Source organism: Lampetra planeri, chromosome 49 (genome assembly GCF_965212315.1).
Source record: "Lampetra planeri chromosome 49, kcLamPlan1.2.h2, whole genome shotgun sequence".
NCBI lineage: Eukaryota > Metazoa > Chordata > Hyperoartia > Petromyzontiformes > Petromyzontidae > Lampetra > Lampetra planeri.
In genome coordinates, this window is record NC_136155.1 from 7,264,315 (window position 1) to 7,280,379 (window position 16,065).

General features: G+C 45.6%; 1 protein-coding gene across 1 annotated transcript in view; it reads left to right on the forward strand.

The window, feature by feature from the left end:
- Window positions 1–3,350: 3,350 nt before the first annotated feature.
- LOC144734010 (netrin-G2-like) overlaps window positions 3,351–16,065 on the forward strand; it is a 67,071-nt gene continuing 54,356 nt past the window's right edge. Inside the window, exon 1 of the mRNA XM_078616048.1 lies at window positions 3,351–3,992. Coding sequence (XP_078472174.1) covers window positions 3,729–3,992 — 264 coding nt within the window. The 5' untranslated portion in view covers window positions 3,351–3,728. The remainder of the gene's footprint in view (window positions 3,993–16,065) is intronic.

Consider the following 16,065-nt stretch of genomic DNA (forward strand, 5'->3'; position numbering starts at 1 on the left):
TACTCGACGAGCGCTCAGTGGCTGATCGAGCTCGAACGCTCGATATGCTAGCCGAGGTTGCATCTCGGTCGAGGACCCCCCCCACCCCCGCCCCCGCCCCGTGCAAACGCGTGGCTGACCAGGAGGCAACGAGGCTTCAACAACAGTCTGTACGCACAGTACGTTGAACTTCTTTCGCGCCGTACGTAGCCAACCGTGCCAATCAGCAACAGCGCCCTCAAAATGTTCGCCGGCAGCTGCAAGGCAGGTCTCTTGGGTTCTGAAGGCAGTGGTGCAAATTCAAGTGATTGCTGTTCTTCCAAGTGAAACCGCGAACGACGCTCCCTAACACCATGCGAGTTCCCCTTCTCCACCTGTAGATGGCGGGGCTAGCGGAGGGTTTACATTTCTGGAGGGCGTTATGGGGTGTCCAGCAACAGAGCAGGGAGATCGCTACAGTACACGAACGACTGTTAATTAGTTATTGGGCCAAACGCATCTTCATGAACATTGTGGATCTCAATGCAACGAAGTCGACAAACGACAGACGCCCTTCAACGTTTTTTGCTGAAGCTTTCAAACGGAAGAAGTGCCAAGGAAGATCGCATCCAGTATTGCAATTAGCGAACGGTATGCATACAATAATGACGACTGTTATGTAGGTGTATAAAGAATGCCATAGGTGAAATGAGGGTTATATATGTTTGTTCTTGTTACATAATACAGTACGTTTATAAAACGCGCCCTAATTAGCCTTTTTACAGGAGAAGGGGTGCCATTGATATCTTGCTTAATATGCAGTTGGCTACAAACATCACGCAATTGCATTATGTAGTAAATATATACTGTATTACCATACACGTGCACAAAGCAACACATGCACACCACCTATGTGTTGCACAGCACATGTAGTAGTCGTGCTGTTATACAGTCATCACAACATACGCGCATGTTTTTTTTTTTCATAAAGTCAAAGCACACATCTGACAGAACAATAATCGGCTTGGCCCAAGCGAGCGAATCGATGTGATTGGTATTAGCGAGTCTCTCCGTGTCTCCGCCACCACCCCCCTACTGCGCCTGGTTCACCCCTCTTCCTGATAGCCCCCTCCCCTCCCCTGTCCTGCTCCCTGCACCACCCCTGCATCGTACACCACCCTCTCCGCACTCTCGCGGCCGCCCGGTGATGCTCGCCGCTCCGTTTGCGAATCCGCGAGCGCGCATTTTGCCATGAGCGCGGTGCGAGAGACAGAGAGCCCCTGTCTGGCGCAAGGGCCGCGTGCGTTCGGCGCTGTTGCTCAATCTCCCCGCGCAATGCTTCCCCAAACTCGGCAAAACTCCGCCTCTCTATCTCTCTGCTCCACACTTATAACTCTGTTGCTGTGACCTCCCCGCCCATCCTCTTCACACCCAGCACGTCTCTCCACCGGCATAGCTTTCGTCACCTCCTCGTTCCTGTCAGTAACAGCAGCAGCAGCAGCAGGGGTAGCTGTCGCAGCAGGTAGGCAGGCAAACGGGAGGGCGGGCGGGCAGCATTGCCGGAGACGCCTACCCGGTGTTGCTCTCTTGTGTGCGTGTGCTGTCGTGGGGGTTTGGAGACGGCTGCGCTCACTTAAAGTGGAGCGCGGTTCAGCACCACGGACAGCGCCTCGGGACTGCGAACAACTCTTAAACCAAGCAAGGCACGGCGCTGGCTGCAGTAAGCATTGTAACACAGCTGCTGCTTTGATCTCTATCGATGATGACAGTTTATACATGTTAATTGACACCCTGCTGCTTAATAGGAATGCCGAAACGATACGGCGATTAAAAATACGGACCGTCCGACTTTGTATGGCGTTTCGATTCCCAAAACATTTTGTCAAAACGTCAGCAGCAGCGGTGTTGCGCTCCCGGATACGCGGTGTCGTCTGGCAACTCTGCGCTGTTCGTAGCTGTGCCGGTGCCGGCCGAGACTGCAACCAATACACCAAACGGCGTGCGGGTTTTCTTAAGATGGTAGGGGGGGGGGTTACTCCTTTCAACGGTGTCTTTGAAGCTTTATAAAAAAAAAAGACCCACAGTTCACACGCACACGTATATATAAGCGAACAGTATGAACAAGAGATTGGATACTGGTATATAATTTGCAGAAGACTACCATATGTTAAACGAAGAAGACGACACACACTGCAGACTCTAGTAATAAATACTGCAATAAGTGTATGAAGCACGCCCAACAAAACCGTTCTACAGCACAGAGGCGAGGGAAAAAAACACCGATGCCTTGATCAATATGCATTCGAGTACATACATAACGCAACATCGTTGTGCAACGTAGATGTGATAACATATACCTAGAAAACGCATGCACATATATACACGGCCTTTGTATTAAACAATCTTGCATGGTAAGACGGCGTTTTTCTTGCGTAGAGTTCTCACATAAAACGCCCTTGATTTTTTTTAATAAAGTCGCAACAATCATCCACTTATCCTAAGCGAGCGAATCGCTGTGGCTGATATTAGTGAGTCTCCCTGTGTCCGTCTGCGCCACCACTCCCCACCGGGACTGGATCGCCCCCTTTCATCCACTACCCCTCCCCCCCTTCACCCTCCCCTGCTCCCTCCACCGCCCCTGCATCGTACACCACCCTCTCCGCACCCTTGCGCAAAGTGCCCGGTGACGCTCTCGCAGTTCCGCTTGGGAGTCGGCGAGCGCGCATTTTTCCAGAGCGCCGCGGTGCGAGAGAGCCCCTGTCTGGCGCGAGAGCCGCGTGCGTTCCACGGCGTTACTCTGTGTCGCGCGCAAAGCTTCCCCCAACTCGGCAACTCTGCCCCTCTCTCTCTCTCTCCTCCACGTCTATATCCTATTGCTGTGACCTCCCAGCCCATCCTCTTCATCCAGCACCCCACCCCTTCGCCCCCCACCCCCACTCTCCTCCCCGGTTTCATTTCACCTCCTCCCCATCCCTGTCAGTAGCGGCAGTAGCTGTAGCAGCAGGCAGCAGTTACCGCACACTCCTGCTCAGCGTTCGTGCTTGTGTGCGTGCGTATGTGTGTGCTCGTTCGCTCTAACGAAGTGTTTTTTTAAAGACAGTCGGCTGCGCTCACTTTAAGTGGAGGGCAGTGCGGAGCGTCCCGATTCAGCACCACGGACAGCGCCTCGGAATTGCGATGATCTCTTAAATCAAACAAGGCGTAGCGCGGGACTAACATAGTTTTATATCGCTACAACACAACAGCCGTCTCTCGTGGCAATTAAGGTACTAGCTACAGTTAGTTAATGCTACTAAATAACTTAGAATAGCAATAGAGTACCGCAATTGAAATACGGGACTGTCTGATTTTTGTGTACGCATTTTTGTTTTGCTCGCCAGAAGTGTTTAAAACGAACGTCGGCGTGGCGTGCGCGTTCCGAGACCACCGCTAGTCGTCGACTCCCCTGCGGTTGTTACCTGACGGCGCCGGCTCAACCAGTGGAGATCTGGATTGCAATGCAACGAAGACGACACACAGCAGCCCGTCTCACATAGAAGGGGGAGGGGGGATTCCCCTTCAAAGTTGTCGCTGCAATTAACAATAAAGACTGCCAGCGTATAGATAATAAGTACACATTACATTTATAATAGAAGGAATATTTACATATAACAATAACAATCGTACTATACACACACACAAGGGGAAGACGAAGCAAAGCATTAACCGTGTTAATGCACAGTGCAATAAGCGTGTAAAAAAGGAGGGAGAGGGATCCTCCCTACCGGCTCATGCGACAAAGGCGAGGAATCATGTGGCCGGGCGTGCAAGCGCTGCTGTCGGCACAGGCCTGCTGGCTACTTCTGGGTGCGCCCACGTCGGCCGAAAGGGATCGCTACGACCAGTGCAAGAGCATGATTCACACGGAGGAGGGGCCCGGCTGGGAGTACCACGCGTGCCAGCCCGAGGCGACCGACATGACCAAGTTTGCCAAGGTGCGCCTCGACCCGCCGGACATCACGTGCGGGACTCCACCTGACCACTTCTGCACCCTGGTACGTCCACCCCACCCCTAACCTCCCCTTCATTGCTCATCATTGCACGGTGATTCGGGGGAAAAAATGTTTAACGATGACTCGCATGCCAACCCAATCATGGGCTTATCGAACAAAAACGTGTTCACTTAATTTGCTTAAAGAGCAGAGAAGGACGGATATTTATGCATGTATGTTGAACTTGTTTCGCATCTCTACGGAGGCAACCATGCTAGCCGTGCTAATATCCCTTGCGAGGTAGACCAGAGCACATTTTAAATGCGGTAAAAGTGTGCGTCTAAAATTAGCTTGGAGCGGTTACTCACGTTATTTCACACCACCAAGTGACTGGTGGACATTCCATACAGCGGTGTCCGGTGTATACATAGGATAAATACCCACTGTTGGCTTCCCACAAATTCGTAGATGTTCGTAGAAATACAAGAAAATATCAAATGAATGATACTTATGGAAGTATTATTATAATAATTGACAGCTATTTGCTCAAGCCACTGCTAAAAGAAGCCGGTCCCACCAAGTGTCAGTCGAGCGGGGGTTGGGTGACTATCCTCCGCAGGGCTGGCTACTGCGGGTTGGTTACGCGAGCTTTTTGTTTCATGCGACTCATAGATCCATCAGTGCTTTAAAATGAATACAAGATGCATATCTAATACATTATTAAACTCACCAATTGATGTGAATGGATGAGGCTGTCTATGGTACGTAGTATGCATGGTTTAGACTTGGATCATGTAATGCATATTGGAAGCTTCCATGTACAAGTGGAAAGAGTCAACTTCTCACTGGCGCTTCTTAACTTTTCTAAATAAAACAAACTCAGCTCCATTCAAGTATGGGTAGGGACTGAGGTGGTTAACTCTAATGGGCGTAGTTTGAAACGTTAACCTCTGCTCGAGTGATAAAATCAGCAAAACTTATTAAAAATATATATTTATACACCCACACGCATTACCCATGCATGGCCTAATGCCATTTATAATGAGTGTCTCATGCATGCAGACCGTGCAATATTCATGCTCGTGTTAATATTATAAATTCGAGCGCGGTTCATTCTAAATGAGTTCCACAATGAAGAAATTATCGCTTACTTCCGCTGTAAATATCACCGTGTTTATTTAGCTGCTGTGTGCGCATGCCTCTGCATATGCCATGCACTGTTTAAGGCGCAGGAAAACAAACCCGGCCAAATAAGGTGTTCCAGATTGCTTTTTTTAATCACATATTCCAGGCATAGTGAAGTGTTTTTTGCCAAATCACTACATACGTATATAAAACACAATGTCAATGTGCACAATGGCGGTATAAATTACTCGTTAAATAAAATCATGCAATTTGCAATATTATATTAATATCCCCCCTAATCTTCTCATCTTGTGTTGGCTACTCCATGCTGTAAACTCGCGTTAGTTTGCTTTTACTGCATATACAAAAGTACAGTATGTGTGCGCGCATATATATTCTTAGGTTTTTTCGGTAAAGTCACGTGTTGCCTCCGAAACGTCGTGATTTTTATTTTATTTTACTTTTATTAATTTAGATTTTTTTACCTACGTGACTTTACCGAAAAAACCTAAGAATATGAATACTTGCAGTCACGAAAGCTTCAAATCTAGAATGCGCGCATATACTCACCACAAATCAACGCACATTACCCATGCACGGCCTCATGCCATCTATACAATTGTGCATGGCCGTGATTGTGCACAGCACCGGCTCACATTGGACACATGAACCGAGTCTCAGAGAGCACATGCAGACACGGGTGTACCTGCATGGCCTGGCACATCAGGGACATCATACCAAAGGGTGTAAAGTGGCCGAGTCTCATTTTCACACATTAGGTTTAAGATGTATATATATAGATAAACCAGTGGCATAGTCCAGAAATTGTGCATCCTGTGTTTTATGCAGCTCAGAGCAGCTGTCGGGGTGGCATTTGCAGTAAGCGGATGGTGGACGAGTAATGATTGTGTCCACTCAATCCGCTCCTAAAAGCGCTTACGCAATGGGGTCACTCTCTCCGACGAACGCAAAGGGAGTTTAGAGTAACATCGGCATTGGCAGGCTTCCCAGATGCGCGAAAAATCCGTACATTCTACTTCAGACGTTGCTGAGAACAAATACATTTTAAAAATAATTTGTGCATGAACATGAGCAGGGTAAACCGGTGGATCAAGTGAGCTCTCATTTCAATGGGAAGTTAGCGTATCAAGTGCCCTCTCGCAATGTAGCAAGTGGAGAGTTATTTGATTGTGGTATTGTCATTCACTTCTTAAACCAAAGTGTTGTTAATGCATCGGCTTTCTCGCAGCGGCTGTTCACAACAATATGAATATCATGTTTTTTTTACCTCAAAGAGCAACTACAATCGTATTGTAGTTGCTCAATTAGGTTTCATGAAATGTGCGATGATTATTTTTGAAGTAAAATATGCAAGGAATGACGTATATTTTGGATTTTGTTTTGTAAACAGATGCCGTTATTTTAAACGTAGAACTCGTTGCACATTCTTTATAATGAAATAAGCATTAGCTGAAGGTTATAGTCACAATAATAGAATAGCTTTACTCAACACCTTCTAGATAACCAAAATGTGAGATTTGCATTTGCAACTGATATGTACGGTTACATTTTTATATTAAAAAGAGATTTTATATAAAAGAAAAAATATTTTTTAATTCACGTAAAACAATCTCATGACAGAACGTGTAAAATGCAATTTCCAATTGCTTGTAACTAATATTTAATTTATCTTGTAAATTGTCTAATGCATCGTGATAATTGTTTAATCATGCTCGACATTTTCTGTAGCGGGATTCATTGTATTTTGTGCCATTCATTCATATTTTTTTATTGAAAAGTTTTGCTGGCTGGTGGGAGGGAGGGAGCATTGTCTTGTATCCAGTTAAAATGAAGGAATAACTTTCCATTCAAAACATGTAAAATGATAGGCAATAACCAGTGCGCTGCTCATCAGCGATGCAGGGCAAATTTTGGGATGTAAATTTAACCTGGCCGCTAAATCAGTGTGTGACCGTGCATCACCGTGTAAGCATTTCAGCAAGTAGGCAAATGATCTAAAACGTCTGCTTTCCAACTTTGTGGACGATGTGTGAGTCAAAACCCACGTGAGTTTAAAATCACGTACTCACAAGGCATTTTGCTAAATAATCAGCCCCAACTTCGACTTGCGCGAACACTGCTCACATAAGACCAATAACAACACAAATGTGCCCACTACTGTGTTTTGGTTCACTTCCATTACATTAGTTGTTGCATAAATAATAATTATTATGATCATGTAGCCAACCCAAAGCTGGGACGTTCCATGCATACAGTGCATTTGATTGATTGGAAATAATTAAAGCTCGGTGGAGTGAGTCTGAATAGCGTGCATTATTGGATTGCTTCTGAAGCATGCACAGTTATGCGTCGAGGGATTACAAACCAGTTGGGGGGGGGGGGGCATAAGAGGAATTTGGGCCAATACGGGAGCAGACACCAATGAAGCCAAGCAAGCAGAAAGTCAGACTGAGTGAGAGAACACACAGATATTTGTAAATATCTTGCCCAGGCACATAGGCAGGCTATTTAAAAGAGTGGTATGTGCGGGGGACACATCCAGGTTATATATTTACACTATATATGTCAACCTTGAAAAAGAGAAATGTCATCTCAATGCACTTTCATTTAAATTCAATAAAGGAAATCTATATATAAAGGTATATATATAGTGGACAGTCAATAAGTTCTGAGAGTGGAATATTACATGCATGCACACAAACCAACGCACATTGCCTTAACATTGGTTTAGCATTCAACATTGCTTTAACATTTAATGTAGCACCCTTAACATACATTAATGTATTATATTTTATCACCGGTGTGTGAAATGAGCCTCGGAATAATGATTGGTGGTGGGGGGGAGGAGGGCGAGTTTGTATTTTTTATCTCAATGTTTTGAATCACCAATTAAATATGTATTCATAATTAGAGTCCATACACTTTAGCCGAAAACGGAGAGTTTATTATGGAAATTCAAGTTCATACAACTTTCGGGGAGCGGTCGCACGGTAGGCAAGCACACCGGGTTGGACTTAAAATGTGGGATGCCTTCATGCAGGAGCAGCAGGTTCACCAAGGTGTGTACACTGTTTGTCATCATAAACAAACGACAGAGTGCTCCACTTACATGTTAAAATCAATTACACTTTCATCTAGTATCATCTGAGAGCCCATTCATACAAATGCATCCATTGCAAAGGGAGACCTGAGATAACATAACGAAACAAATACCGCGGATTCATCCTCGCAGAACGTACACACAAAAGCTGGTTAAAAGGCACCTAACCGCGACCAACACAGCACACGAGAGGGTGGCGATGCCAGCGTTACCACCTGGCCACCTCCGTTCCTCCACCGCTGATTTATGCACGCCGCACCAATATTCACTTGTGGCGGACAGCCACGGTGCTGTGCGGCTCGCCACTGATGTGCATCACCCGTGAATCTATTGCAGGTCACCGGGGTTCGACTGGGCTGGGATAAAATAAACAACGGACACTCGTACCAGTTCAAAGTAGGAACAATTTATCAATTTCCCACATGTATTGTTCGTATATAGAGCCCTTTTATCATGGCGCTTGCTGGACGAAGGCCTTCCCGCACCACGGCGGACCGTGGGGATTATTTGACCACACTTACCCATGCTGGTCAATGTGGGTTTGTAAGGTAAGCATAGATGTTGGACCGTAGTACAGTACAACAGTGGATTTTTATTTTACACTGCCCTCTGCTGACAATGTGGCCCCACATGTATGGATCCAAAATCACATTGCCCAAAGCAATGACACAGCAGCCAATAGGAAAATGTCCCTGGATGTCAAATCTGTTTGTCTTTGCTCCCGACATTCCATCCATTCAGCTTACTCTGAGTGGCTCACTTTGGAGTGTGTGTGTGGCCTTTTGTCCTCATTAAATTTGAGTACCGGATTTTTCAAGCTTAACAACAACAACAGCAAAAATAACAACCCTGCCCTTGTCAAATAATCGCGGAAAGCATGGTTATTGACCGAGCGAAAAAAGATGCATTTGAGTATTGACGGGCTGCCATTTTTTTTCTGCAAATAACATCAGGGATATAAATAATTGACCGTTTTATGGACAAAGTGACCACCTTCCTTGCCTTTCATTGGGTCAGGAATTCAAGAGCTCCCACGGACAGAGTGCGGAAGGGTTTACTGTACCAGCCTCCTGGGAGGCCCAGCTTTGATTGATAGGCTTTAAAAAAGCCTTACCAAGGTTGCAGCAAAAACATTTTGTAGTCTATAATCACTTGTGAAAAAATCAAAATACATATATACACTCCGTGTCAAGATTTAGAATGAAGGGGGCTCGTAAATCCGAAAACGTATCTAAAACGCACGTGTGTGCCCTCACATGTTGGCTTATACGTATAAAAAGTAAGCGTTTCATTATCCAGCACAAAAGCGCTCAAAAAACCTGCTCAGGTCCACCCCCCTTATTTCCTGACCTTGATTGCGGCAGCTTGCGGAGGGGCCTTCAATCCAGCGGCCAATGATGTTGACAAATAATGAGCTGCACGACGCACACGTGTTTCCAGAATGAAGAACACGACACGGATATCTTCATTGACAGTCATCTTCAACACAATCGATCCACTGCTGGTTGAAGGCTTTCCCAAGCCCCCCTCCCCTTCCCCATATATCATGATATTGCAATGTCATAATCCACCTATCTTCATTTGAAGCATAAACCGTAATATGTGTACACATATATTAATACAGGGTGGTCCAAGAGTCAGGACACATTTATTTATGTTTTACACCGACATTAACACAATTGTATTGTTCATTTTGTAAGTTAATATTGTATCTATTATTAATACAATCTATTGTGTCTTTTTCTTGTGGGGTCACCTCAAATCCGTCGTTCACAAAACTGGACCAAGAACCCTGAGTGAATTTAAACAACACATCATTGTCCATCATATTGGTTTGTTGGGTTAGATCGCATGCATATAAATGTGTCGTTAAACCCGCCACAAGATTTAAATGTTGCGAATTTTCTCCAACACACCGGTGTGCGGTGCTATTAACGAATTGGCACGTTCTGTTTACGTGACAAACCTTACTAATTGGCTATGTCGGGTGGTGGCGGGTTTAACGACACTTTTATATTTATGCGATCTAACCCCAAAAAAACCTAGATTATGTTTGAACACTTGTTGAAATTAATTAAATTCCCCATCTGTGATTTCTTAAAAGAATAATATATAATTCTATGTGGCTTCACTTTTGGGCCACCATATATATAATATGTGCTACGGTTTCAGGCTATGGCTCTTTTTAAAATAAGTGAAAGGTTATATGTCAACGTATTCTCTCATGTCGTTGCTGTTCTTTATACTGAAGGCCAACTGAGCAGCATTATCCACGGCAGTAGAAATTGTTTTCTGTTAAAAAGCAGTAAAATACATGAGTGTAAGACATTTTCAATTCATGCTTCCTTATCCACTGCAAGCATATGTGTTGATGTTTACTCTATTAAATATCATTACAAAAACAAAATTACAAAAATAGGATAGGTTTTTATATATTAACAAAAAAAAATAATTTAAATTGTGTCCATACGTAATGCGACATAACAGTAAAGCCAGCATTGATGACGTCTTAAACGCTAACCCCAGCCTGTCGCTACGAGTCGAGACACACAACCCGGCAAGATCACGTGGCGAGCACGTGCGTCAATCCACCGCTAGATGAGAGCCCTCCTCACGCCCGGTTCATGGAGGTTGTTTAACGAACTTCATCACGATGGTGGAGGTGGGTGCGTGTGGGTACAGAGCCCCGCAGCCCATATCGCCATCTGTTTCGCACGGTCACGTCCCATCTAGGCGCTATGTAGGCTCACCGCTGCTTAACTACTTCCGAGATCTGACGAAAAGGGCTACACGCCGGATGATTAAGTCAGAGGCTCGGGTAAGTACAATCAAACCTTTAATAAATAGTTTTACACGTTCCTGTTTAAATATCAAGCGCACTGAACAATTCAATTGCGAGAAAATAAATCCAAAACAGTGGAGACCAAACGCGCAGAGTGGTGCACGTTCAGCACCTCGGTCGCCCAACGACGACAGCCGCGACGTCACAATCTGTCCTCTCCCACCGCCCCCACCAGCGACCCCCCCCCCTACCCAAAGCCCCCCTCCCCCACTCCACCCCCATCATACATTAATAATGGCGATTAAATTGGAGCTAAGTGAAATCTCTCCCTCCTCCTCCCTCGCCAAACCGTTTCCCTGCTGGTCTACCTCCGGCCAGCAAGCCGCCCCCACCCGCTCACATCATCGCCCCCCTCCCCTCCTCCCCCGCTTCACGGCCGCTTTCATCCCGGTTATCACTCCCCGCCCGCTCGCGTCAGCATATTACGTTACCATATCGGCCGCGACGGACAGATACGCCGGCTATATTTGGCAGAAGATTCAGCAGGTCCAGCGCGGCGATGATGACCGGTGGATGAAGGGGAATGAAAGGCTCGTGCCCTCTGCAAGAGAAGGGGGGGTGGGGGTGGGGCTTGCCTCCAAAAAAAATCAATCGCTTGACTTCAGTTGTTGGGCCAAGTCTGTTTTTTGACAGCCGTTTTTGATTGATAAGCCTTATAACTTTTTTTTTTTGCCACCGCCTTAAGCTACAACAACAACAACAAAAAAAGCGTGGCATCCTTCATCGAAAAGCCAACGATGACGGACGGTCCAAAAGGTGGCGGGAGTGAATTTGCGGTTGGTCGTGCGACCGGCTAATCTGGCCACGGAAAACGAATAATATCAAAACGTAAAATGTGATTTACGTGATTACCGAATAAGCATTTGGTTTTGGTTGAATTTGAAAAAATAAGAAAAGGAAAACCCCCTCTGGGTTCTATTCAATGAAGATTTATTACAATTATATATTTTTCCCACATCCCATCATAAATCAAACTTTTGCAATTGTTATTTTGTTTTGCGGGCATTAGGCCTTTTTCATTGCTTTATTTCAGTGATAATATAAATGGCACGCAATTCGCTTAACACATACTTTTCTATAAAGTTTGGCAGATGACTTTTAAGTCCCATCAGTATAATAATTAGTACGCACTCAATGTCTTATCGACCGGTGGCTGGTGGATCACATGATGGGGAGTGGTGGCACAATGGTTGCTCACCCGACGACCTAAGTTCGATTCCTGCTCACAGCCAACATCAGTGACGAATATCTCATCCTGTCCTGGGCCTTACCTAGGTTGACTGAGCATTAAACGAGTACCTAGGGCAGTGTGTAAACATCAGCACTAAGGGAGACCGGGTGTGGTGTTGGCCACCAACCCCTTTAATGCGCCGTGTTGGCCTTTATAGGTGCGACTCGCAAACAGCACTTGCCCCAAGAGTTAATTGGGCTATACAGGGGATCTTTGCCTTTTTTGTGATGTCAAGTGGCTAGGAGATGGCAGTCCAGCGAGGGGATTGATGAACCCATCTGTGTGGTGCTCTGAACGTTATCGCTGTGTGTAGGGGGGGGCGGGTTCTCTGGGTACAAAACACTCGATACAAAAATGTAACCGACCGTACAGACACACTGCAGAACCCTCCTGAATAAGAGTCATTAGACTGTTTATCACGTCGCCTTTCGCGACCAATAGACTCACTAAAACGTTGCTGCATCAATAATTACATTACGATGTTACATAACATTTGTATATGTGTGGAGTGTGGGGTTTTTTCCTGGATAATGACATTGTTACATGAAACTCTAAGCTCATAAACACTGCCATTTTCTGGAACCAAGGTGTAGATTTAGTTGGGTAGCAAAGCTTTGAATTCAGATGTGCTTGCCTTCACGTCTCGTGTAACATTCACAACATGTTAAACCTAGACATCACCATACGTGTGAAGTGATCATTATCAGGTCTCTGAAGTAAACATCACTAACAAATGTATCATACTGTACAATGATGCCAATTGAGGTTTTGTGGAGTTTTTTTTATTGTCTCTAAATTTATCTAATCCTAACCATACATATAATTATATTCTTAGGTTTTTTCGGTAAAGTCAAGTAGGTAAAAAACATTAAAATTAATAATGGTAAAATTAAATAAAAATCACGACGTTTCGGAGGCAACACAAGCTTCCGTCTTCAGGTGGAACCGTCACAGACACGACAGCTGTATCAAGTACAGCTGTCGTGGCTGTACTTGATACAGCTGTCGGTTCCACCTGAAGACGGAAGCTTGTGTTGCCTCCGAAACGTCGTGATTTTTATTTTATTTTACTTTTATTAATTTTAATGTTTTTTACCTACGTGACTTTACCGAGTAAAAACCTAAGAATATGAATCCTTGCAGTCACGAAAGCTTCAAATCTAGAATATATAACCATGTATAGAGATGGCTACAGTAAAAACATCACTCTTGTAAGCACGGAGAACGATCGCGGGAGAGACAGAGTTTCAGTTTCATTTATTTGGTATAGCCCTGTGAAAGGGAGAGGGTGTGTCTGTAAAATTTACCGTCCATTATTTCTCTTCGAAAAAGGTTTGGCGTGGTGCAAAATGCTAAGCGAAATGTAAATTTTAACTTAAATAAAAATGAGTCAGGGCACAATTTAACACGAGCTGACTGATAATTTCTGAAACATCATTCCTCGTCCTTACACTGCACACAGCTTACCAAACCTGAGAGATTAAGGTAAAGTTTGACAAGAGTGCGAAACAATCGCAAAGAAAACCAAATCTGTATATATATGACATGTCAATACAGTATATATGAAACGTCCATTTTGTATAGCAATTACTAAGCTGGGATTGTAATGCACATGATCACATTCGAGTGTCTTGCGTCTGGGTTCGATTCCTTGTCATGAACAATGCCGGTGGCAACGGACATCGTAAACTCCCTTCGGTCATCTCAGCTCAATACACAGCTGCGTCAATACTTTGAACTCTAGGTGGACCTAACCCTGCTGCACCACTCTGCACTTATCATCATCATCACCAGCCACGGTATATCCACTCCTGGATAAAGGCCCTCCCCATGCCGTCGCCATCCCTATTGGTCTTGCCTTGCCCACGATCCATCAAACTCCTGCACAAAAAGATGATCTCATCGTTATTTTGCGGTGGTCATCCGCTTAGACGTGTTCCTCTCCCTTAGCTGCCATTCCGTCACTAGTCTCGTCCAGCAGCCACCACCCCTCCTCGCGATGTGCCCTGCCACCAAAACCTACTCAGTGTTCTTGACAACGTTGTGTCTGTTCCTTGCTCTACAAGCTATCTTCACGTATATCAGTGTAATCTGTGTCAGTTACCTAATCCATGTGTTCCTCGCATGTTGAACTTCTTTCGCACAGTACGTAGCCAACCGCGCTAATCGGAGGTGCGGGGGTAGGACAACAAACTAAACACAAAAAAGCAGTTCTAAAGAAATGTGGTTTCAATCTCGATTATTTAAAAGCGCGTAGCTCCGGTGCCTTCCTAATATCGGAAGGAATAGCATTTCCCAATGGCCACAGATGCACATCTGAGAGTGCGCGATGCAGTGACCGTCTTTGTTCGATGGCTATGCCCACCTCAATCACGTTAGGTGAATGCAAAGCACAAGTTCCTCAACAGTCTTACCATGTGCACACGGGGACATGAATAAATGGCTCATTTTCCTGGGAAAGCCACACGGAATCTTTAGACACTTTCTCAGAAGGGTCCTGCTTTGGGATGTTTTTGCCCACACCAATCGTGACGTTGTATTTTTTTGTAGCTACGGAAGAAAACCAGAGCATGCGGGGAAAGGGGGGGTAGATTACACAAAGTCTTCACAGAAAGGCGCCCAAGTCGGGAATCGAACCGAGGCCCTTCCTGCCGATGAGGCGCACGTGTTGATACTGCTCCACTGTGCCGCCCAGCCTCGCGCGCGCGCGCCTGCTAGGCTGTGTTCAACACTGCAAGACAGCCTCGCTGTCACCTGATTGGCTGTGTTCAACACTGCAAGACAGCCTCGCTGTCACCTGATTGGCTGTGTTCAACACTGCAAGACAGCCTCGCTGTCACCTGATTGGCTGTGTTCAACACTGCAAGACAGCCTCGCTGTCACCTGATTGGCTGTGTTCAACACTGCAAGACAGCCTCGCTGTCACCTGATTGGCTGTGTTCAACACTGCAAGACAGCCTCGCTGTCACCTGATTGGCTGTGTTCAACACTGCAAGACAGCCTCGCTGTCACCTGATTGGCTGTGTTCAACACTGCAAGACAGCCTCGCTGTCACCTGATTGGCTGTGTTCAACACTGCAAGACAGCCTCACTGTCACCTGCTAGGCCGTGTTCAACACTGCAAGACAGCCTCACTGTCACCTGATTGGCTGTGTTCAACACTGCAAGACAGCCTTGCTGTCACCTGATTGGCTGTGTTCAACACTGCAAGACAGCCTCGCTGTCACCTGATTGGCTGTGTTCAACACTGCAAGACAGCCTCGCTGTCACCTAATTGGCTGTGTTCAACACTGCAAGACAGCCTCGCTGTCACCTGATTGGCTGTGTTCAACACTGCAAGACAGCCTCGCTGTCACCTGATTGGCTGTGTTCAACACTGCAAGACAGCCTCGCCGTCACCTGATTGGCTGCACGGTTTAAAGACGAACGACTTCCTCCCCCTGCAAGAAAATAAAGCGTCTGCAGCTTCTCCGGAGCCTGCAATTGTCCCTGGATGAGGCATTATGGTCCATTAGTCCCCATTAGAGGGCAGCTCACTCCACAACCCAAAGCCATTCTCTCGGTGTACGTTTAATGTATAACATCATCGTTGGGCCACAGCCAATGCCATTCACCAAGCGGGAAACAAATAGAATAATCATTTACCCTTATTGACACTTTTTTGTCTTAAGATCCACGTTACGCAATATATTTCAAAATCTCGTGGGTTTTTTTTTAACCAACTCAGGTCGGTCAATAAGATCGAATTTTCCTTCAGTTGCATTTATCTTGTCGGGCTGTTAATCGTTAATTTACATTTAAAGCAACATGAAACATT